Source organism: Lemur catta, chromosome 6 (genome assembly GCF_020740605.2).
Source record: "Lemur catta isolate mLemCat1 chromosome 6, mLemCat1.pri, whole genome shotgun sequence".
Classification (NCBI taxonomy): Eukaryota; Metazoa; Chordata; class Mammalia; order Primates; family Lemuridae; genus Lemur; species Lemur catta.
Window position 1 is genome coordinate 57,110,177 of NC_059133.1, and position 23,976 is coordinate 57,134,152.

Sequence of the window (23,976 nt, forward strand, 5' to 3'; positions counted from 1 at the left end):
TTTTTCTGCCCCTATCATTCCATTACCTCTGACGTGTTTCTCTGTCCCTCATGTTAGTGTGGAAAGGCCAGTAGGTGCTCACTGTGAGGGTGTTAGTGAGAGAACTCATAGGATTGATCTTTAATTGTTACTGTGGAAATGGTGGGATTAGGTATTTTCCCGTTATTTTTGCAAGGCCGCCCCTTTCACCTAACAGGAGTGGCAGATACATATGCTTCCCTTTTCAAGGGAGGTCAAAGATGAAATTTGATTATGCTTTGGAGGGTGTGGTTTGCCTCTCAAAATTCTTTTTTTTATATATGAAGTAGTAGGGTATCAGGGGTTCACGACATCCCCAATAAAGATAGGGTCCCCTGGCAGAATGTGTTGCAAGAGAAGAAAGAAACAGAGACACAGACACAGAAATAGTATTTAAAAGAGTGGGGAAATCAGAGGACCACCAGCACTCTGGTCCTAAGGTGGCAGTGTCTGAAACCCAGCACTTGGTTTTTATTCTCTTTACCATGCTGCAAAATACAATGATCTCATGTGGAAAAAATCATGGGATACAATGATCAAAGGTTTCAGGGATCCCCCCAAAATTACAAGGTGTCCTAGCTAATTTCCTTCTCCTTTCTAGAAGGGAAAAACACATAATTCTTCAGTAGGTACAACCCTTTTGATCAAGGTAAACTAACTAATTTTATCCCAAGCTCAAGCTATATACATGGATATCAGTCTTCTAACTTCAGTAGCTGTGACCCATTTGATCAAGGAACAAAGAAACTACATGCTTTCTACTGGGAGACTGGTTTTACATTAACTGAGGCATTGTGGAGAGAAAGTAAGAGAAGGAACTTGGCCCAGTGTTCTAACAATGGAAGCCTTAAGACCCTTCTCCCGGGCTGACATATGTCAATCTACCTCTACAGCCATGGGCAGTTTTCATGTCAGGCTGCTCGGCGGCTTTTCATGCATGAGACCCCTTGGCTCTGAGGTTGGAGCATGCTTTGCTGTACTCCCAGATCGCTGATATGTGTCCCCCAACTAGGCAGTTAACATCTGCCCTTATTTCAGGCTTCTGTTCAGGCAATTCCTTCACCTCCTTTCCTCTCACAGCCTCAGACATAGCATCCTTAAGTCCCAGTGGTCTTAATCCCATCAGTAGGGGATTGTTAGGAGGGCTGGTCTGTTTCCTTGTTTTTCTGTTGCTGTTGTTGAGACAGAGTCTCTGTCTCCCTGGGTAGAGGGCAGTGGCTTCACTGTAGCTAACCGCAACCTCCAACTGTTGGGCTCAAGAGATCCTCCTGCCTCAGCCTCTTGTGTAGCTGGGACTACAGACACATGCTGCAGTGCCCCCCTGTATTTTTTTTCCTGTCTCTTTTTGGTAGAGATGGGGTTCTCACTCTTGCTCAGGGTAGTGTTGAACTCCTGAGCTCAAGCAATTCTCCTGCCTCAGCCTCCCAGAGTGCTAGGATTACAGGCCTGAGCCACTGCCTCAGGCCGCCTCTTTAAATTCCTTGCTAGTCTTTACTAGCACTGTGCTGCTTAGGGCAGCCAAAGTGCCTGCCCTTATTTAAGAGATGTAGGTGCACCTGTCTTCATTTATAAAGGAGCTGGCACCGGGAAAAATCAAACCAGTTCTGCACCATGGGGAAGAAGCAGCTTGAGATGGAAGCAGTTCCACAGTGTGAGCTAAGTAAGTAGCCAGCAGGTATGCAACAGCCCAGGGAAGCTGCCCAGCTGAGCACACCTTGAAGGGTCACAAGAACTGCTCCAGCCATTTTATTTTCTAATTTTAGCAGAAGTTTCCAAAGGAAAGGTTCTGGTCTGGAGGGACTTTGTCAAGCCTTTCTTTCTTTTTCTTTTCTTTTTTTTTTTCTTTTTTGAGACAGAGTCTCACTCTGTTGCCCCGGCTAGGGTGCCATGGTGTCAGCCTAGCTCACAGCAACCTCAAACTCCTGGGCTCAAGCAATCCTCCTATCTCAGCCTCCCGAGTAGCTGGGACTACAGGCATGTGCCACCATGCCTGGCTAATTTTTTCTAGATATTTTTAGCTGTCCAGATCATTTCTTTCTATTTTTAGTAGAGATGGGGTCTCACTCTTGCTCAGGCTGGTCTTGAACTCCAGACCTCGGGTGATCCTCCCTCCTCGGCCTCCCAGAATGCTAGGATTGCAGGCGTGAGCCACCGCACCCGGCCTATCAAACCTTTCTGAGACTCCACAGATGCATTGTAGAGAGATTGTCAGAACTAATTTGTGCATTTTCTTTTCTCTCCAGGAGAAATTCTGTATGGAAACTAACCTGCTCCAGGAAGCAGATGATGCTTGGCCCAGTTTTGTTTTTGTATTTGGTTTGATTCTGGTCTCTGAGCTTATTTTTACTTTGTACTTTATTTGTACACTTCTCTTTGTAGTTCACCCTCCTTTCCTCATATCTTGGACTCTCTTACTAATTAGTAAAATTTTCTCGTAGCAGTGTTTTACTTGAAGGAAGAAACTTGGTTATCATTAATGTTGTAAATGGTGGTGGTGGTGTCTAAGAATTTTTTGGTAGCTTTAAATGGCATTGTAGGAAATCAGGGTGACTTGTCAGACCATTTATTCTCCACACTTCACCAGTTTGACAGGCATCTTCAAAGCAAAAGTCTCGGGCTGGTTGTGAGGTTGAGGCTGGGGATGGAGTGGGATTGCTTTTGGCTAGGTAGGGATCAAGTCTCAGGAGAAGCGAGGCTGCTAAGTGGGATGGAGGAAAACAATTTACAGCTGGGGCTGTCGGACAGCTGTAGGACAGTTAAGGCGGTCGAACTGGCTACACTAGCTAATGTTTCGCGCTTCATCCCAGGTGTGGGGTGCTCTCGGTGGGGCAGCAGATACTATGATGTGGCTCTGGGGGCGACAGGAAATAGTCCTGCCAGGTGGCTATACTTTACAGGGAGGAGCTGTACATCGTAGAGTCCAGTCTCCAGAAGAAAAGGGCTTGTACCAGACCTGAGGACTCCACGAACTATGGCAGGATTTTTATCTGTCCCCACGCTGCCCGCGGGTGGGAGTTTCAAAATCCGTGTTCTGTGTGGGTGGGACCAGTGCAAACAGCAGCCCTGTAGGATGCAGCCTAGGCACAGACACCCCCGCCGCCAGCTTGACCTTTGTGTGGGCGGAGCCTCGTATCGGTCGGCTGGCCAATCACACGGCGGTGGCGGGGAATCCAGCCAATAGAACTGTGTGGCTGCCGTCCTGTCGGCCAATCGCAGGGAGGGCAGAGGGTTGGCCAGCTTGGCCCTGGCTTCTGAGATTTGTAGCTGCCGGCCCCGGGGCCATAGGGCGCCAGGAGGGTGGGGACTCCATGGCTGCCTTGGGGCAGGCTCCTGGCCTGGCGTGGGGCTTCAACGCGAGCTGTGGTCAGCGAGAGCCTAAGGCACGCGGCGCACGGGGCGCTGGGTCCAGGGGATGGATGAAGCCAGATTATTTGAAGGGAGCCCGATAGGAGGTCACCGGGAGCGGGGGTGCGAGGAGCGAACCCCTCTGGTCGCTGGGGCCTCACCCCTTCCCCGCTGCGGCCTAGGACAAATGGCCCAACTGGCGCGCTGGACATGATGGCGCGCCGGGACCCACGATCCAGGGTGGGCTGACTCTCTTCAACGGTGCTGAAGAGGCCGACGGGCACAGGGCAAGGTCTCTAGCTGCCGCCTTATCACTGGAGCCCTGGGGCCCCGGCTGCTCCCTGGGGGCTCTTGCCGCCCCACTTAAACCAAAACACTCCTTTAGTCCGGCGGACACGCATGGAGCCCCTTCCTTGTGAAGGGCCTGGGCAGGCGGCTAGGTAGTGTGTGTAGATTGGTTTTAGGGCTGTTTGTGCAGCTCTCAGGCCCCCTCTGGATTCCAGGGTTCAGGAGAAGGGTATTTCTGGAGGGGCATATTACACTTAAGTGGCCTGGATGCCTGTCCAGCTGTTAGGAGTGATATATGTCCTTTTTAAAACTTTTGCTTTTTGATATTATGCCTTTGCATTCTTTTTTCCTTTTAGCTTCCTCCAAATTCCCGACCTTATATATCAGACTATTTCAAAGAGCTTCATTAGTGGAGAAGTTGAGGAACTTGGGCTTGAGTTTCCTGTGTGTAAAATGAAGATATTCTCTTGTTGTCCATACTTTCAAAGGGGTCTTATGAAGTTAAAGACATGTGACATCTCTCTGAAGTGGAAAGCGAAAGCAAAAATTATATGGAAGGAGAGCTCCCAGGGGAGATAGGCTTCTGGAAACTTTTGCTGGCATAATTTTAGTGAATGTTGGTGAAGATAGGAGAAAGCTATGTTTCCCTTGACTTCTGTGGAGTCTGAAGCATGACCAGTTTGCATCACTGGCTGTGTCAACCTTTGAGCGAGTTACTTACAAGTTACCCTTTGTTCTTTCATTCCACATACTTAAAATGGGGATTGATAATATCAATCTTATAGGGTTGTTGGTGAGTATTAATTAAGACACATAAAGTTTTTAGAACAGTTCCTGGCATGTAGGAGTTTTTGTTATTACATGTGCCTTCTTTCCCCTTAAGTTCCTAATCTAAAGAATTCTGACCTTATTATTTATTCTTTGCTCAGAATCCCATGACCTGTTGCCAGTGAACCCTTAGGCCTGTGCTTTCCATCCACATCATTACCTTTGACCTGAGGGTATGGTGTAATTTACGTGTCACTAGAGGCTTTTTCTGCTGGGTGTTTGTTTTATTAAATAAGGTTGGAAATTATCATTGTACTAAGTCATTTACTGTGATAACCATGTTGGCTAAATGAAACCTGAGAACTTTGGCTATTTATTTTTTCACTGGACTATATTTCATTCACAGTCTTGCTTGTCCTGGGGAGTTTCTTTTGGACCCAATCCCAAAAGGCCATGATTGCAGCATACTTGGTTTCTCAAGTTTCCAGAAAGGCTGTGGGACTCAGGAGGGGAATTTCTGGGTAGCCTGGCAGCATTTCTTGTTAAGGAATGGGGAAAGTTCATATAAAGCTAATCTTACTTTACTGTTAGGAAATCAGCAGTGGTCCTTGGATTCCTCTACAGAGCTACTAAGCAGCTTTGGTTCAGTTTTGACTCACTCAAGTTTAGAGAATGGAATCTACAAAGTAAGATCTTTTCTGTTCGACTTTCAGTGCTAAGAGTTTGGGTGGGTGCTGTTGAATCAAAGACATCTTTATTCTCTGCCTCCTCACCATGCAGGTAAATACAAATGTCTGCTGACAGATTTATGCCCTTTCTATGGGCTTAAAAATCCCTTTCATATTCTCTTGGTGCTATCTGGGAGACCCCAGTGGAAGACTGTTTTGTCTTCTAATTCTTCCCTTCAAGGAAACTGCTATTTGTACACTTAGCATTATTAAGAACTAATCACAAAATGAGAAACATTGAGTTTATGAAAAAGAACACCAGCAGCTTGCTGGCCAGATTTGGCTGAAGTGCAGACAGTATAAGTTTAGTTATTTAACTTTGGAATAAGACAGTTTAATGCTTGTTTAGGGTTAAAGTTTACTGTTGGCTTGGTAAGAATGATGAATAGTGTTTTGAAATCTTTCTGTTTGTGCTTGAGTAAGGAGACAAGGGAATGACACTCAATGGGTTGAGTGTGTTTGGGGCAAAAAGGGACAGCTGCTGCCCTAATATTGTCATCATTATGTCTGGGTCTCTGTGATTTGAATAAAATATTTTGGAAAAGAAGGCAGGGGCATTTGAATGAGCAGAGTATAAGGAGTTAGAAGACGTAGAACATGGCCAGGCAGAGTGGCTCACACCTGTAGTCCCAGCTATTTGTGTGGGAGGATCACTTGAGGTGAGGAGTTTCCCCCATTTTCAAAACAAAAAATATTAATTGGCCTCTGAAATACAAAGAAGAGCTCTCCAGGTGTCATAGGGAATATTCTGGATAAAGTGAATCAACATATATATATTATAAAGTATATTTTAATGAAATCGGAATGGAATATAAAACAATTGGCCAGGAATGACAAAAATATATTTACTGCATAACTTCTCTTTCATTTTCAATTTTAGGTCAGAGAAATTTATATTTTCTAGTGTAAGGACCAAAGTTTCCACTAAAGACATAGGTAGGGAAATTAGGGTTCTCAGTCTTTTTCTTGTACTATTGCTGGCAGGTCATTTTGTGTGGGGTTTTTGTTTGTTTGGGTTTCATCTCTAATAATCTGGTGTCTGTTAAAACTAGGTAATAAAAGAGGGCTACAAGTGAATTGTTAAAATTTTAGTAGGTTCTAAAGACCAGGAGGAGGCTTGTACGAGGATGGAGAATCATAGTATCTTGTAGTATGTGTTATTTGTCTCCATATAATCTTTCTTTGCTTTGAAAAAAGAAACTGAGGAAAATATGTACTTAAAATTAAAGTCAATGTACATTTGGAGGCCAATATCTGTCATTAGAATAAGTGGGTTTAATATAATCTAATAATAATCATTCTTCATGTTGCCAGAAAAAAGCTTCCTTTGGGGGGGCGGAGACAGAGTGTCTCTCTGTTGCCTGGGCTAGAGTGCCATGGCATCAGCATAGCTCACAGCAGTCTGGAACTCCTGACCTCAACTGATCCTCTTACCTCGGCTTCCCAGAGTGCTAGGATTACAGGCATGAGCCACCGCGGCTGCCCTTAATGAAAGGTTTAATGCATAGCTAAAATAATCTGATTAGTTGAGATGGTCTTTTTCTTTGTGGAAAGGTATATTTAACATTCCACACTGACATGTATTTGTCATGGGGTCTCACTTCTGAGTTAGGTACAGGACAATAAAGGAGGCAGTTAATCTCTAGTGAAGATCAGTGATTAGAAGCGGGGAAGTTCTGGTCTCTGGTCTCACCTAGTCATTTACAGAAAAAGAACAATGAGGAAGAGAGTTAAAGTATGAGCAGAATTGCAAACATGCTATGTGACTCAGTTTCCCAGGCTTAACTTACCCCTTTGCATAATAAATTTAGAGGGTCCTGAAATTTTATTTTCTCTTAGGGTCCCAGATCTGATTTGTGGTTTCTAATTTATTGTAGGTTAAGATAACCTGGCATATTAGAATTATATGTAAAACAAAAGTAAGAAGGCCTTGGGGAGTGCAAAGGGGCTGTGCTATGATTGCAATCCAAGGGAGTGCTAGTACTCTGAGTGGTCAGACATACACATCCCATTGAGTGAGGTGCTATCCTAGCTGGCTGAAAGAGGGGTTGGGTTTAGCCAGTGTTATTGGGATCTGGTGTTTGGCCATCTGGTGGCTTAAAACCTGACGGGAGAGACTTGGCTGGTTGTCAATTGTAATATAAAACTTAACATTAGTGACTCTAGAGAGGAAAGGTTGTGTTTTCCAAATTAGGAGCTGGTGGTATATTATATACGTTACAAGACAGGTGTAAACCTAAAAACCCCTTTCAGATCTGAATTCTGTAATTCTGTAAGGTAGGTATAGAATATGTTGGTAGATAGATTTACCGAAGAAAGGAAGTGGGGGGTTGATCAGATAGGAGAAACATAAGGGACAAGAGGGGAAAAAAGACTAGATTTAAGCAGGGAAAGGTGGTTAAGAGAGGCTTCATCACTTTTTCAGTAGGATAGTTATTGGGATTTAATAGGGGGAGGAAATCAATAAATACTACCTTGTCCTCCCCCTTCTAAATTTGGAATGAACTGATAAGTAGATTCTATAATAAGTAGATAGAAATGTTAAAAATTAGCCTTATTGGTGAGGCTGACTGGAGAATATGCCATAAATCTGTGGCCAAATGGGCTTGCTAATATCTCCCCCTCCCCCCAATTAAACTTAGCAGACGCTGGACATCTGAGAACCCCACCCTCACCCTGACCCCCTGCAAGTTACTTGTTGTAGGACCTAGAGAAGTGCTGGCATCCCACAGACCTAATCCTGCTGGTGCTTTGGCTCTCCTTGAGATCTCAGGAGGGGCTGGGTCATGGGTGATTAGTTTCTTTTCCTGCTTGTCAGAGGGTTGGAGAATGAGGACTGGAACATTGTAAATGAAGTCTTTCCTTAGGAAAATTTGAGGCTGCGAAATAGTGGCCCTCCATTACTAGTATGCTGGTGTGGTGCTTTTTCCCCCCTTTCCAAAAGGTTGGTCCATGGGCTTAAATTCTTAGAGCAAAGATAGTTATAGATCTCTGTCCTTAAAATCTTGTCAAATTGGGGGAAAACAGTCTGGTTTCAGACATTTGGGGTAATCTGGAGGCAAAGGCAGAGATTGGGTAATTGCCTAGCAGCCTCTCTGTGGACGCTTATTAAAAAGTATTTGCCTGTCCCACTACAATACCTTTGCTTCAATTTGGGTTTGAAGTCTTGCCAGCAAAAATGTGACTAAGACTTTTCTGTTTTTGTTAAATATCTCTTAATCATGTTCTGAAAACTAATTATTTTCAAGGTTATCTAATTCAGTAGAAGAATTATTTTTTTCACATAGTAAGGGTTCAGTCGTATAGAGTAACAAAATGCTGGTTCTGAACTTGTTAGTGTGTTCTTGCTAATTCTCCCTCCCTTTTCTCCTTTCCAGAATCCTATTCCAAGAACTCGGGCCCTCAGGTATCCACCATGGTGTTCGGTCCTGAACAGAAGATGTCAGATGGTAATTTACAGCTTTGTGTTGTCTAATTTTTATTTGGAATTAGGCTTATGTCAGAACCAGAAATGTACCATATTTTCCCTCTCGTCATCTATTCCAATAACTGCATTCAGCAGTCACCGTCTTGTGACTTAGATTGTAAATGAGAATGGATTTGTAACCACAGAGACCTGCCTTCATACCTTATTTCCAATTCTGAGTTGAGCTAAGATTAGCCACAGTTTGGTTTCTATAGAAGTAATCTTGCAAAGGCAGAGTATTCCCAGACCTGGCATGATACCCTCTGGAGTGCTTTGGCTGCTGGTGGTACTTCCTGATGTTTCATGTGTGTATAGAGCAGTTAAATACTGGGCGGGTGCCTTATACCTGCATTTGACTGGAGCTTCTTGAGGGCTTTGACTATTTCTTCCTAAATCTGAGCTTCCCCTTAAGAATTTCTTTCCTTTTCTGTAAATTTCCTCATCAATTCAGGCCCACTTAACTAAGGTGATGTGGATCTGTTCCCTACAGAAAGAAAGCCCTTGCTTTTCTAATCAGAGGTTATAAGAATTTATTAGAAATACAGAGATTAGGCCTGGCATGGTGGCTCACACCTGTAATCCTAGGACTGTGGGGGCTGAGGTAGGAGGATTGCTCAAGGTCAGGAGTTTGAGACCAGCCTAAGGAAGAGCGAGACCCTGTCTCTACTAAAAATAGAAAAAAATTATCTCGACAACTAAAAATACATATAGAAAAAATTAGCCAAGCATGCCTGTAGTCCTAACTACTTCGGAGGCTGAGGCAGAAGGATTGCTTGAGCCTGGGAGTTTGAGGTTGCTGTGAGCTAAGCTGATGCTGTGGCACTCTAGTCCGAGCAACAGAGCAAAATTCTGTCTCAAAAAAAAAAAAAGAAAGAAAGAAAAGAAATAAAAAGAAGAAATACAGAGATTAGAACATTGTGATTCAAATTAGCCATCAAACTGGGCTTTATATATTTCTGGTGAATTATCCCTTTTCTCCCAGTCCTTCCCCTCCCTGCATTTAAGATTAGCTACAAATGCAGAACTTGGGGAAAAACTGATGTCAGTCTGAGATGAGCCCCGGTATCACAAGGGTGCTGGCACCCCGTGACCAGCAGCACTTCACTGCAAGGCGCACTCAGGGTGCAAAGGGTTCCTGCTTGGTGGTTTCCCTGCAGCTTTAAATTAGCCTGAACTGTGGCAGGATTTTGCAACTTCCACATTTTTTGGGAAGCCTGACGGAGGTATAATGTACAAGGATGATTCTCTGAGTACATCCCACCAAATAAATGGGGGTGGGGTGTGCATTCCACTAGACAGACCTAGTTCTTTTCTTTTAAAAGTTAGGATTTTAGGTTACCAATGGGGTTGGTTTGGGAATGTTATATCTTGAGCCCTAGATATCAGTGTTTTTAGAGGAAAATGGAATGGTTCTAAAAATTACCAAGTAGGAATACAAGTGAGGAAGCAGGAAAACCAATGTGAAATCAGTGTTAAAACTGATCTAGAGCTCAGTGACGACTGGAGGAGAGGGGTGAGAAGGAACTTTATTTGTGTAGGCTTTTTTGTAATTCTTGACATGTGAATGTATTACCTATCCAAAAAAATATTTAAAAATATAGATAAGGCTGGGTACAGTGGCTCCTGACTGTATTCCTAGGAGGCCAAAAGTTTGAGACCAGCCTGAGCAACATAGCAAGACCCTGTCTCTACAAAAAAAAGTTTTTTAAATGAGCTGGGCATAGCAGCGAGCGTCTGTAGTCCTGGCTACTTTGGATGCTGAGGCAGGAGGATCACTTGAGTCCAGGAGTCTTAGGTTGCAGTGAGCTACAATGATGCCACTGCACTGTAGCCTGGGTAACAGAGCGAGACCTTGTCTCAATAAAGAAAAAGGGCTGGGTTAGGTGGCTTACGCCTATAATTCTCGTACTCTGGGAGGCCCAGGGAAGTAGATCTTTAGAGCTCAGGAGTTCGAGAGCAGCCTGAGCAAGAGCGATACCCTGTCTCTACTAAAAATAGAAAATTATATGGACAACTAAAAATACATATATACAAGTTAGGTGGGCATGGTGGCGCATGCCTGTAGTCCCAGCTATTTGGGAGGCTGAGGCAATAGGATCGCTTGAGCCCAGGAGTTTGAGGTTGCTGTGAGCTAGGCTGACGCCACAGCACTCTAGCCCGGGCAACAGAATGAGACTCTGTGACAAAAAAACGAGAAAGAAAAAGAAAAATGATAAAAATAAACTATTAAAGATAAATTGAGTTAAAGTCAGATTGATCTCTTATGCATTTAGGTATTAAAAAGATTTAATTTCAGTATTTTGAGGATGAGTTGTTAGTGTATTTTGTTCATTCTGATTAATTTCTTCTCAAATATTTTAATTCAGGCAATGCTTTTGGAGACCATGGGGACACTGCCAGTCTTGGTGCCTTCAACCCTGCCTACAGTAACTCCTCTCTTCCACAGTCCACGGAGCACTCAGAGGAGCCCTTTGACACCTACTTTAATGAGAAGATCACCATTCCTGAGGAGGAGGTTAGTAAAGAGTCCTTAGCGGGGAATGCTATTGTTTGGGAAAGCCTATAAGTGAAAGATCTGTTGGATGACTGAAACTCCATAGCCTCAGGTCTAATTTTGGCACATTGTCCTGTAATCAAAATAAATCGAAACTGTTAAGGAAAACGAAGGCCTTGAAAATGGTTGCCAGGTGGCAGTAGTGAGCATCTTCTGATCAGGAAAATATGAATTTTGTGTTTCCTTTTTTATTATGGTGGGTCTGTCCTGTTTGGGAAGTAGTTGGGCACAGAGCTACTGATATCGTTACTCTGGTTTTAGAATGAGAGGCTGATGGAAAGAGCAGGTAAGGGACTGGCTCTGACTTGGACAGAAAAGTGGCCAGCTTATTGATAAAAAAAAGTACCTAGGATTGAAATGAACTTGGGCACACACAACATCCAATATGCTAAATCCTTTGTTCTTGTGAAGCTGATATTGTTGCTTCATATATGATAACAGATAAATTAGATCATCAGTTTTGAAGTGATATTTAGTTTAATCTCTTTTCCTTTTTTGTTCAGTACTCTTGTTTTAGCTTTCATAAACTCTGCGCCTTCACGGGACCGGGCTTTCTTATGAGCATCGCTTTCCTGGATCCGGGAAACATTGAAGCCGATTTGCAGTCTGGAGCAGTGGCTGGATTTCAGGTGAACATCTAGTCCTACCCCTGTCCTTGTAAACACACAATATACCCTCACATCCATGTTGGATAGCAGCCTCAGGGGCTACATGCAGATGCTTCATTGGCTGTGACACTGAGGTGTAAAGTACTCCCCATCTGGTCTTTTAATTTATCCACATAGTTTCCTTAACAAAAGAGAAACTGCAAATGGGAGAAACAGGCTCAGAAAAAGAGAAGGTGACCTATCAAATCATGTGCAAAACCTGATATAGAACTCAGAGCATTTGAATCCTGAATTGGGCTTTTCCCTCAATTATAGTGTTTCCTATTCACGTGGCCAAACAAACAAATAAAAAAAAAAAACAGGTGTCTAATGAGTGTAATGGGGGGATTTTGTTCTTCTTAGTTGCTCTGGGTCCTGCTGTTGGCCACCATCGTGGGGCTGCTGCTCCAGAGGCTCGCAATTAGACTGGGAGTGATCACTGGGCTGCATCTTGCTCAAGTGTGTCACCGTCAGTATCCCAAGGTGAGCAATGTACTGTCCTGTCTGTCTCTCACCCATATCATAGGAATCTGTGTCTGGCATATGTGCTGGCCCCACTATATACTGAGACAGTGGAGGACTGGGGGCTTGTCGCCCTGAAGAATGGGAGACCCAAGGGAAATTCTATAATCCCTCTTGCTACCAAGCCATGCTTTTTCCCTTCTTTAAAATCAAACTTGAGATTCACTTTTTCCCCAGAACGTTTCCTTAGAAAAATTGTTTTTCAGTAAACATTTACCATTCATTCTACCTCCTGGCATCTAGCAGTGCCCAGCCCGTGGGGGAGGGGGGTACTCTGTCCAAGCACTTTATTCATACCTCTATGTCGCTTCATCAGTTTACATTATATATGTATCTCTTCTTTTTTGTTTGACTTTGCCATCACTTTGAAAAAGGTAAATTTTTTTCCTTTTCTTACAAAGTATATACAAAGTATAAGGATCTTTGGATTTGCTAATAATTATTTTTCAATTTATCCTCACGGTGGGGATTACACTATCCTCTGTAACTTGCTTCTGCACATTATGGGACTTTTTTACTGTCGCCTAAGATAGGAATGAGCCCTACATCTGGAAGACATTTTTAACTGACCTTCGTCTTTAGATAAGATACTGATCTGCTTCGTTTTTATTTATTTATTTTTTTTTTAAGACAGAGTCTTGCTTTGTTGCCCAGGCTAGAGTGAGTACTGTGGCAGCAGCCTAGCTCACAGCAACCTCAAACTCCTGAGCTCAAGTGATCCTCCTGCCTCAGCCTCCCAAGTAGCTGGGACTACAGGCATGTGCCACCATGCCCAGCTAATATTTTCCATATATTTTTAGTTGTCCAGCTAATTTCTTTCTATTTTTAGTAGAGATGTGGTCTTGCTCTTGCTCAGGCTGGTCTCAAACTGCTGACCTCAAGCAATCCTCCCACCTTGGCCTCCCAGAGTGCTAGGATTATAGGCATGAGCCACCTCTCCTGGTCTGATCTGCCTCTTGTTTGTCCTCGATATTTAATCTCCTTTCCTGGGTGTGAGTGAAAAGTATCTTTATCTGCTTTTCAAAAAAAAAAACCTTGATAATTTATAATTTCCTTTAGTTTCTCTTTCTGCATGCATGCTAATAGTTGTTTTGTTGTGACAAGGTATTTTTTGGACAGTAGGTATCTGGGGGTGATTTTTCTGGCTTCAGTGAGCCAGCGTAACTAAATCTGTCTTTCAGCTGGATGGTTTGGCCTTATTAGTTTCCTACTTTGTTATATGCCACCCATTTCCAACCATTTCACCCTGAGTCCTTTTGCATATCTGTTCTTTCTCACTTGCTTATGTACTGTTATTACATTAAAAACGACCCGAAGGCCGGGCGCGGTGGCTCACGCCTGTAATCCTAGTACTCTGGGAGGCCGAGGCGGGTGGATCGCTCAAGGTCAGGAGTTCGAGACCAGCCTGAGCAAGAGCGAGACCCCATCTCTACTAAAAATAGAAAGAAATTATCTGGCCAACTAAAATATATATAGCAAAAATTAGCTGGGCATGGTGGCGCATGCCTGTAGTCCCAGCTACTCGGGAGGCTGAGGCAGTAGGATCGCTTAAGCCCAGGAGTTTGAGGTTGCTGTGAGTTAGGCTAACGCCACGGCACTCACTCTAGCCCGGGCAAAAAAGCGAGACGCTGTCTCAAAAAAAAAAAAAAACGACCCCAACCTTTTCATGTTTGTTTTGTCTTCTCAGCTATGGTCAGCATAGATGTTTTGTCCTGCAGTCAGTTCCTAGTCTCTCTTGATCCCTATTTTAGCATCTTTATTCTGTCCTAAAACTTTGAGGATTGTTTTTAGGCAGGAAACTAAGTAGAAATTAATGAATGGAAGTCTCATTCATTTCTTGAGTGGAAAGGAAAGAAAGGTAAGATCAGATCAAGATCTATGACCTTGATGCATAGATTCTGCCACATGGAAGCCCACTTTCCATCTCCAGCTGGGAGCCACAGTGCAGTGATGAGCTGAGTAGAGCCAAGGTCTGGTACCTCATCTCTAGTCTGGAGACTTAAAATGGACTGCTTATGGATCAATGTTAAAATATGAATTCCAGAATATGGGGGAGTTTCTGAGAGATGATTAATCAGAACCTTGTCTTGCCAAGCATAGTGACTCAACCTGTAAGCCCCGAGCTTTGGGAGGCCGAGGGGGAGGATTGCTTTGGGCCAGGAGTTTGAGACCAGGCTGGGAAACATAGGAAGATCCCATCTCTACAAAAACATTTTAAAAATTAGCAGGTTGTGGTGGTGCTTGCCTGTAGTCCTAGCTATTTGGGAGGCTGCAGTAGGAGGATGGCTTGAGCCCAGGAGTTTGAGGCTGCAGTGAGCACAGTCTGTGTGCCATTGTACTCCACCCTGGGCAACAGACTGAGACCCTGTGTCTAAAAGAACCATGTCTTTCTACTGTTTGGTGTTTAGGTCCCACGAATCATCCTATGGCTGATGGTGGAGTTGGCTATTATTGGCTCAGATATGCAAGAAGTCATTGGCTCAGCCATTGCCATCAATCTTCTGTCTTTAGGAAGGTAAGAGGGTTTTCCTCTAGAAAGTAATCCGTGTTTCAATGGGTTTCAAAGCAAAGGTGAAAACAAAAACCCAATTTGTTTTTAATTTTCAAGATTCAACTCAATTATTATTTCTTCTGTGGAAGCTTTCTGGAGCTACCTTCATCTCCCTCAGAACATGTAGGCTCTACATCTTTCATTCCCATGGTGTGTTATACATACCTCTCTTATAGAGTGTGTGGTATTTTGTGTAATAATTGTTTATTTGTTTGTTATTGTTTCATATTAGTTAGTGAGCTCCTTGAGGGTAACACCCATACTTTTCAGCTTTGTATCCTAAATATCTGACATAGTAGACTCTCAAAGTTTGAATGAATATAATCAAGTCTGTGCTGTTATCTTAAACTACCCAAGGTCTGGCTTCCTACCACTGTCCCTTCTCCCCTAAGTCCTGGCTTTTCGAAGTCTTCTGTATCTAGAGAGCTGGTGGGAAGAAAGTGTTTTTCAATGTTTCCTTTCTTTTCATTGCTGTCCATTTCTTATCTCTGACCTAGGGTTCCTCTATGGGGTGGAGTCCTCATCACCATTGCAGATACCTTTAGCTTTCTCTGTTTGGACAAATATGGTAAGGAGAGTGGGAATGGCGGGGTCAAAGGAGCTGCTTTATCTCTTGTGGCTGATGGGGAAGTCTGCCTTCTGTGAGCTGACTGCTGCATTGTCTCCTTTAGGCTTGCGGAAGCTAGAAGCATTTTTTGGCTTTCTGATCACTGTTATGGCCCTCACATTTGGATATGAGGCAAGTGTTACAGGTTATTCATTAGCTTTTAACATGTGGGTTTTTAATTTTTTTTAGCCTTTTATTATAAAAGACAATACTAGTGCTAGGATGATTTAATTGTATGACATATATCAATAAAAAGTCAGTTCCGTCCTGGGCCAGTTTTGAAGGAATATGATTTACAACAAAGATTAGTGTGCAGAAAGGCCTGTGGATATTACTAAGTTAAAAATGACTAGACTTCCTAGTCCCACGTTGGCCATCCTGACAATAGAACAACTTGGAGAGGTTTAGAGAAGGAGTTGCAGGGTCCTTCTTGGCTGTTACTTAGAGGAGTTCTGTTTTTGCTCATTTTGGTTTATGTTAATTAAGCTTGAACTTTCCCTGTATAAAAAGAGTTGATGAACTATAGGGGATACACTGGATGTTTCCTGGTTTCTCCTCCAACCCAGGCACTCCTAGTAACCAGTACCATTACTTGCAGTATTAGCTCCTCTACATGTCCAGTTGTTATAACTGATTTCTGCTTATCGGCCTGGATGAACTTTAAAAAAATCTAATCTATGAGTAGATTATGCATCTCGTCCAAAGGCTTCCAAGAGAAATGCTAAGCCAGGGAAAAGTATGTATGAGAAGCATTTATGATTGAGACTGAGTACACACTAGTGGAAACATCAAGTGATTTTTAGATGAACATAGGTGAACAGAAGCAGGATAAGTAGATATATGCGAGAATTGATTCCGTGTCTTGGTTCTGTCTCATAGGAATTGCTGTGAAGCTAATAACAGTAATCTCCTTAGCCATTTCATTTCTTTTGAATATCAGTTACATTCTATACACATCTGTTTTGTGTATCTAAAATATGATGTAAAATATCTCAATACTCCAGTCCTAGATTCTATGACACCCGGTAGGAAGTCCCTTATGTTGCTTGGTTCTTTGATGATTCTGTATTCCTCATTATCGTAGGGAGTTGCAGAAGAAGACGTTGCTGAGTGTTACCTAGTACTATGTTACTCCCCCAGTCTCATGTCCAGGGAAGGCTAATGGTTATTCTGTTGGCACGTAGTATGTTACAGTGAAACCCAGCCAGAGCCAGGTACTGAAGGGCATGTTCGTGCCATCCTGTTCAGGCTGTCACACCCCACAGATCCAGCAGGCTGTGGGCATCGTGGGAGCTGTCATCATGCCACACAACATGTACCTGCATTCTGCCTTAGTCAAGGTGAGCAAGGCCCTTATCTCAGTGGCCTCCTATGTAGTTGATGAGATCTTTTTCTTTAACTGCAAGTGACACAGCGTTAGTTTATAGCTATCAGAGCCCTGAAGGAACAAGTTATTTTCCAAACCTGGACATTTATAATCTCTACATGCTTGAACTTAGACTCTTGTTTTTATGGCCAAACTGACCAGAGATTATTGGCCCCACAGAGAAGGTGGGACTAAAGTTCTTCATAAAAGGTCTGAAGGTACACCAAGCCTCTTGTGTTTAAATTTAAAAAGCACGAGTGGCCTTGTGGAGGTCAGGAGTACAAGAGTCCAACCAGTCTTATGTAATAATTTGCTGGGAGATTTCAGAAACTTCTATAATTAGGATTATACACCCCGTAGGACTGAAATCAGGTGTTTGTAGATCAGTGGTCCTTCCAGCCATAATAACTGAGAACTCTGTAGTCACTTAGTCTCTGTTCTCTATTTGGGGTGTGCAATGCCATCAAAGAGCATGAAGTTCTTAATTACTCAGTGAACTAGGATGTAGGTGAGTGTTAGATCTCTCACATTTCATCTGGTCAATTATTTACCCTCTGAATCTCTCAGCTGACTCCAACTCCTGAAATGCTACAAGGAAATTTGCTCCAATAGGTCAAAAAATGACTACTGGTATTATCTCTCTAGTCTAGACAGGTAAACCGGAATAATAAACAGGAAGTTCGAGAAGCCAACAAGTACTTTTTCACTGAATCATGCATTGCTGTCTTTATTTCCTTCATCATCAACGTCTTTGTTATGTCAGTCTTTGCTGAAGCATTTTTTGAGAAAACCAACGAACAGGTGGTGAGTAACAGGGTCATGGGTGGTAGTGAATGTGAGGGTAAAGTGGAGACTGTCACGTGGTAGGAAAATACAATGACATGGAGCCGGGGGCGGGGGTAATAGATCACTAGCCTCCCTGCTGTCCTCTAAAGTCACTGTGTACCAGTTAGACTCTACAATCTTGGGGCTGATCAAATCTAGGCCCATCTTTCTCAGCTTTTGATTGGGAGGAGTCAACAAATAGAAAATAGAAACTGGGACTAAGAATTTGTTCAGTTTTTTTTTTTTTTTATAGAGGCAGAGTGTTGCTCTGTCATCTAGGATGGAGTACAGTGGCATCATCATAGCTCACTGTAACCTCAAATTTCTGGGCTGAAGCGATCCTCTTTCCTCAGCCACCCAAGTAGCTGGGACTATAGACATGTGCCACACTACCCAGCTAATGTTTTAAAGTTATTTTTTGTAGAGATAGGGTCTTGCTCTGTTGCCCAGGCTGGTCTGAAACTCCTGGCCTCAAGCAGTCCTCCTGCCTTACCCTCCCAAAGTGCTGGGATTGCAGGCATGAGCCATTTACACCTGGGATGTTTTGTTATTTTGATTTCTGTATCCTCTTTTTTTTAAGAGGGGGGAAGTAAGGTTCAGTTTCCTTTTTTTTTTTTCTCTTTCTTTCTTTTGAGACAGAGTCTCACTCTGTCACCCTGGGTAGAGTGGCATCATCGTAGCTCAGTGCAACCTCAAACTCCTGGGATCAAGTGATCCTCTTGCCTCAGTCTCCGGAGTAGCTGGGACTACAGGTGCATGCCATGACACCCAGGTAATTTTTCTATTTTCAGTAGAGACAGGGTCTCACTCTTGGCTAGGGCTGTTTTCAAACTCCTGAACTCAAGCGGACCCTCCTGCTTCATCCTCCCAGAGTGCTAGGATTGCACGCATGAGCCATTGCACCTGTCCTCGGTATCGTCTTGATTTCTAATTGCCTATGTGGTTTTGATCACCATTTGTCTCCCATCCAAAGGATCTCTGACTGCTGTCTGCTTTGACTAAGGGCTCTCTGTCTGGGAGTTCTCTCATGTTTGAAGCCTTCTTACAAGCCTTTCCTCCTGTCCTCATTTACAATGCCCCAGCATTTATGTATTACCATGCACACTCTTAACTCAGTAAAGATTTTTGATGACCTAGGGATGTAGAAAGATTATGGAGGAAGACTCCAAGTTATATTGCTGACGGTCTCTGCCCCCATCACAACCTGTCTCCAGCATTTTCCCTCCAGCCTGCCTCTCATACGTGACTGGGTATGATCTGTAGGAGAGCTCTTATCTGGTCCTGGCTTCTAAAACTAAAGTTGCTCTTGAACTGCTTTGGGTTCTAGGTTGAAGTCTGTCAAAATAGCAGCAGTCCCCATGCTGGCGTCTTTCCTAACGATAACACAACACTGGCTGTGAACATCTACAAAGGGGTAAGCATGTTCAGATTTGTGATCTTTGCTTCTGAATCAATATTCTTCTCATATTATCTGGTCTTTTCTGTGAGTTTGCTTCAGATCTGAGCATATCTCCCCTGGGGTGTCATTTATTTCAGAAGTCAAGATGCCAGACAAGCATTTTGGATTACATGGGAGGGAACAGAGGATCAGCTGAAAAGAGGAATAGTACACCAGCATTTCTGAAACTCATGTTGATAGCATAGTGTTCTACAGGATGTTAATTGGGGTGCCTAAAGAAGTGTTCTTAGTAAAGTGTTCGTTGCTGGGCTCTCTCAGTCCCTTTATGCTGCTTATATTGTGATCCTCCAAGAGTAGAATATGTAGTACACCGCATTTCCTAGATGTCTTTGAACGTTCCCTGCCCTCCTATTACCATTTTCCAGCATAATGTGTTAAGGAATATATTTGGGAAGTGTGGTGTGGTGTAGACCACTTTTTTTTCAATACTTAAAACAGAGGAAATGAAGGCTTCAGAAGCTTGGAAAAGAGAAAGGGACTAGGCTGAGGAATAAGGAGCATCTAGTAAAGTTTAGATTGAAAGCCTTTAGAATGAGGTCAGCACTTGAGCCGAGCTTCTGGGACAGGGCCAGGCACGCCTTGGTGTAGGTGGTGCATAGCAAAGAAGAGGGAGAAATACCAGAGAGAAATGCTGTTTTGAGACTTGTCTAAATAGATTATTGACATAAAGATTTCTTTCTTCCTTGTCTCTCCCAGGGTATTGTGCTGGGATGTTACTTTGGGCCTGCTGCACTGTACATCTGGGCAGTGGGCATCCTGGCTGCAGGACAGAGCTCCACCATGACAGGAACCTACTCTGGCCAGTTTGTCATGGAGGTACGTGTGGCATGGAATAGAGAGACACAGCCCTTTCTGTCACTTCTTAATTCCGTGATTCTGAGGTCTATCCTGAACCTCCCTAACCTTTCTCTGTTCCTTGTTCCAGACCTTAATCCTGCTCTGTATTTTCTTCCAGGGATTCCTGAACCTAAAATGGTCACGCTTTGCCCGAGTGATTCTGACCCGCTCTATTGCCATCATTCCCACTCTGCTTGTTGCTGTCTTCCAAGATGTAGAGCATCTAACAGGGATGAATGATTTCCTGAACGTTCTGCAGAGCTTACAGGTGAGGAGGGAGCTGGGACAACTCGCATCCCATTTAGTCAGGCAGCATTATGTACTGTCCTTGGGTAATAAGCCTAGTGCTGGGTACTAAGCCTAGTGCTGGGTACTGGGGGGAAATTGAGAGGAAGAAAGAGGCACGGTCTGCAGTAAACGTATGTGAAATTCCTGGCATCCAAAAAGCTTTTAGAAATGGATTGGTTTTTTTTAAGCTGTTGAATGGGAATTGTGAGCTTTACTGATGTATAGAACACAAAATTACAGTTCATTAATCCAAGCTACCATTAAGTGAACATATAGGACACTGTGCTAGGTCCTGTAGAGGTTAAGAAGACAAGTCACATACAAATATTGTAAAGACACAGAGACACTTGAGATCTTAATTGATGCTAGGTGTATGACAGCTGTACAGATTCAACAAAATGCTTCAGCATGTCGGAATGATTATCATTCCTCATGGAGAAGATGAGGCAGGGTTCATGTTTCCCTTTCATCAGCCACGCGATTCTCTAGGGTGATATGAGGACCCTTGGTAGCCCCATCTGATCTTACTTCTTTCTTTTCCAGCTTCCTTTTGCTCTTTTACCCATCCTCACGTTTACAAGCTTGCGGCCAGTAATGAGTGACTTTGCCAATGGAATGTGAGTATTCTCCTCTTAGCTCCCCAGAGGGCATAGTGATATGTGGGAAAAGGTGTCTTCATCCAAGAGGCCAGTGAGAAATGATTCACATAGGGGAGCTATATGCTTTGAGAGGCGATTGCTAGCTCCACAGCTCCTCTTAGGCTTACAAAATGGAGACTGTGAATGTAGCAAAGGAGAAAGCACATTTTTTATCTCAGGGGGGAAAAAGTTCAGTTTTCAGGGCTTTAACTCTTCAACTGCAGCTGCTGACATCTGAGGTACCTTAATTCTTCGTTAAATTATTTTAATGAGAAAGGCATAAGCTAGTACCTTTTATATATATTCCTTTAAAGGATATGTGGCTATTGTTGCATTTCTAGGGACATAATTATTAGGGTTTATTTGATGGTATTTTTTCCCCTCTTTCTCCCTATCATGGTCTAACTTTGGCCCATTTGACCTAATCTGGAACATAATAAGAACCATTTTTCACTTCATTTTTAAGTGCCCTCTACCTCCTTTCCTGTTTACCCCACAAGATGCAGTTTCCTTTTCTGTGTATGGCTGGGTTGGACTAATCCATCAGTGACTGTGCTCATTCCTTTACAGAGGCTGGAGGATCGCAGGCGGGATCCTGGTCCTTATCGTGTGTTCCATCAACATGTATTTTGTAGTGATTTATGTCCAGGAACTAGGTCATGTGGCATTATACGTGGTGGCTGCTGTGGTCAGTGTGGCTTATCTGGGCTTTGTGTTCTACTTGGTAAGTCCAGGCTGGAGGTGGTAGGGGCACAGGTTCCAGGGATGGCAGAAGTGAGACTGACTGACATTCAGAAGTGAACAGATCCAAAAGAGCACATAGCAATCTACCTGCAGGTCATTGAGACAATTTATATGGAATTGTCAAATGAGCTATTTATGAAACAATATTTCTAACCATAAAACTCACGTTGGTTCCTAAGATCTGTCATTTTTTGATTTCTGTTACTTCTATATGGTTTCCATTCTTAATAATTCCTAACAGCAGAGTGTAGTATGTTTGAGGAAGTACAAGGAGGGTAGCAGTACAGAGGGCGGAGAGTAGTACAAGATGGAGCTGGAGAATGGGTGTGCAGTGTGATTTAGAGCTTTGGGGTGGGACACATGTGGGTGCACAGCCCAGCTCCACCCTACCACTTACTAGCTGACCAAGGAGAGAGATTCTCTCGTTGGATATTCTAGAGTCCTTTTTACAAAGCATGGTTATAAAACCATAGCTATAAGGAAAAGGTATGTAAAATTTATACACACATTATCAAAAAAATTTAAGTCAGCTGGTCCGAAGGTGGTGAGTTATCTCACTGGATTGTTCACAGTTACAGATTGAACTCCTTGTTCTACTACTTTCCCCCCTCTTCACTACTGCACTTGACTAGTCTAAAAAAAAAATTTAAGTCTAAATTATGTTAAATAGTATTAGTAATTGTCTTAGGAAGGTGAGATTATGGATATATTCTCTGTTTTCCAAATCTTCTTTAACTTTGCTTACTTTAACGAAAAACAGCCAAAGCAACAACAGCAGAAAGTCCTCCCCTCTGCTCTATACAGGTTTCTTTGAAAAATGGAAGGTTAGGGATAAGGAACAGCAGAGTTTATGCCGTTTCTACTACAGAGAATGGCTAAAGATGGAGGGTAGAAACCTGCTGTTGATATGTAGAAGGCTTACCTGGTCCCCATGCCAATATGCTACACGCTAGATACTTGATTGAGAAAAATCACTTTAGTAAATATTGAAAAATGTCTTGGATTGATGTATCTCTTCTCTTTCTCTTCCCAGTAAATCTTGTGCACACAAAGATTGTACTGACTCTATGATCTAGGGACTGACTTCAAGGAAAAACAGGGAACTGATTGTGTCCTTGACAGGAATTGCTTTCTAAAATTCACTGCAGAAGTTAGGGGAATCCTTTCATAACGCAAATTGGATATGAAGTTGCAAAGTTGTCCTCAGTCAGCCTGAGACTAGTGAGATTGTTGAAGACCCAATTTTAGAGGTGAGGGCTGATTCTAGAGCACTATACTGCTGTTTAGCTCCAAAACAGGAACTTCATAGAACAGCTCAGGAGACTATGCCAACTGGATTAATCTGTGATTCATTCTCCCCATTATAAGAAATGGGGAGAACTGGAGAAAAGTGATCTTCAGGGAATGCCCAGTTGGATAAAAGAAACCCCAAGCACAAAGCAGTAGGACAGAGAGAACTCGATAATAGTGTGGAGAAACTATGTGGAGGAAGACAGATTTCAGGATTGTTTGAAGGAAGAGTGGGGTTGGGACAATGACTTGTGCAACCTGTGGTGGTAGAAGAAGGGCAAAGCCGGATATTCAAGGAAGAGAACAGGTTTGCATTTGTGCAGCTGTATGAGCAGTCATGGTGGGTAAGAGGGCTCTTCAAAGAGCCTGGTGAGTGATGACCATATTTTATCTTTCAGAGTTGGCAATGCTTGATTGCACTGGGTATGTCCTTCCTGGACTGTGGGCACACGGTAAGCATCTCTAAAGGCCTGCTGACCGAAGAAGCCACCGGTGGCTATGCTAAGTAAACACTGGATTAGTCTGTCTGTCTCCTGCAGGTAGCCATCAGAGCCAGTGTGTTTCTATGGTTTACTGTGTGAACATAGCTCAAAGTATGTGCTGATGCACAGACTGCATTTAGGACTCAAGTGCTGGTTGGGGGAGACCTTCTTTCATATGTGTTTGAAAGATGGAGTTATTTTTCTTTTCTTGATCTCCTAACCTGGTAACTGGATTAGGTAGGATCTTTGAAAAGCTGACATTTGCTACTGTCATTCCAACACTAAACTCTTAAGTAGCTGCCTAAGGGCTATCTAGCTTGTTTTATCCCTTTGAGAGATAATCATCTGTGCATGATTCTTGACCAGGCCATATGTTTCAAAAATTTTCAGAAAGTGCAAAACATTTTTCATAATACAAACAAGAGAATGAGTATATAAGTTTTGTTTACCAAAATAGACTGGATTTTCAAAGGCAGATTAATTCTTCTTATGCATACCCTTTCAGTTATTGTAATCATACAAAAATCTCAACTAGGGTGGTCATCCAGATGAA

The 23,976-nt window shown here is 43.0% G+C and overlaps 1 protein-coding gene across 1 annotated transcript; it reads left to right on the forward strand.

The window, feature by feature from the left end:
• Positions 1-5,046: 5,046 nt before the first annotated feature.
• On the forward strand, positions 5,047-23,976 carry LOC123640373 (natural resistance-associated macrophage protein 2-like). The gene is made up of 16 exons (XM_045554925.1): positions 5,047-5,105; positions 8,525-8,596; positions 10,980-11,128; positions 11,671-11,796; positions 12,178-12,297; positions 14,745-14,851; positions 15,385-15,455; positions 15,559-15,626; positions 16,679-16,834; positions 17,506-17,664; positions 19,013-19,099; positions 19,841-19,960; positions 20,100-20,249; positions 20,813-20,886; positions 21,478-21,631; positions 23,340-23,976. The coding sequence occupies exons 2-16, from the start codon at positions 8,563-8,565 to the stop codon at positions 23,448-23,450; spliced, it is 1,686 nt and encodes a 561-aa protein (XP_045410881.1). The 5' UTR covers positions 5,047-5,105; positions 8,525-8,562; the 3' UTR covers positions 23,451-23,976.

Bases quoted from the DNA above. Each gene is read 5' to 3' on its own strand.
- LOC123640373 (XM_045554925.1), top strand. From the start codon at position 8,563: ATGGTGTTCGGTCCTGAACAGAAGATGTCAGATG. The intron at 11,129-11,670 runs GTTAGTAAAGAG...TTTTTTGTTCAG, and splicing joins TCACCATTCCTGAGGAGGAG to TACTCTTGTTTTAGCTTTCA. The intron at 21,632-23,339 runs GTAAGTCCAGGC...TTTATCTTTCAG, and splicing joins TGGGCTTTGTGTTCTACTTG to AGTTGGCAATGCTTGATTGC.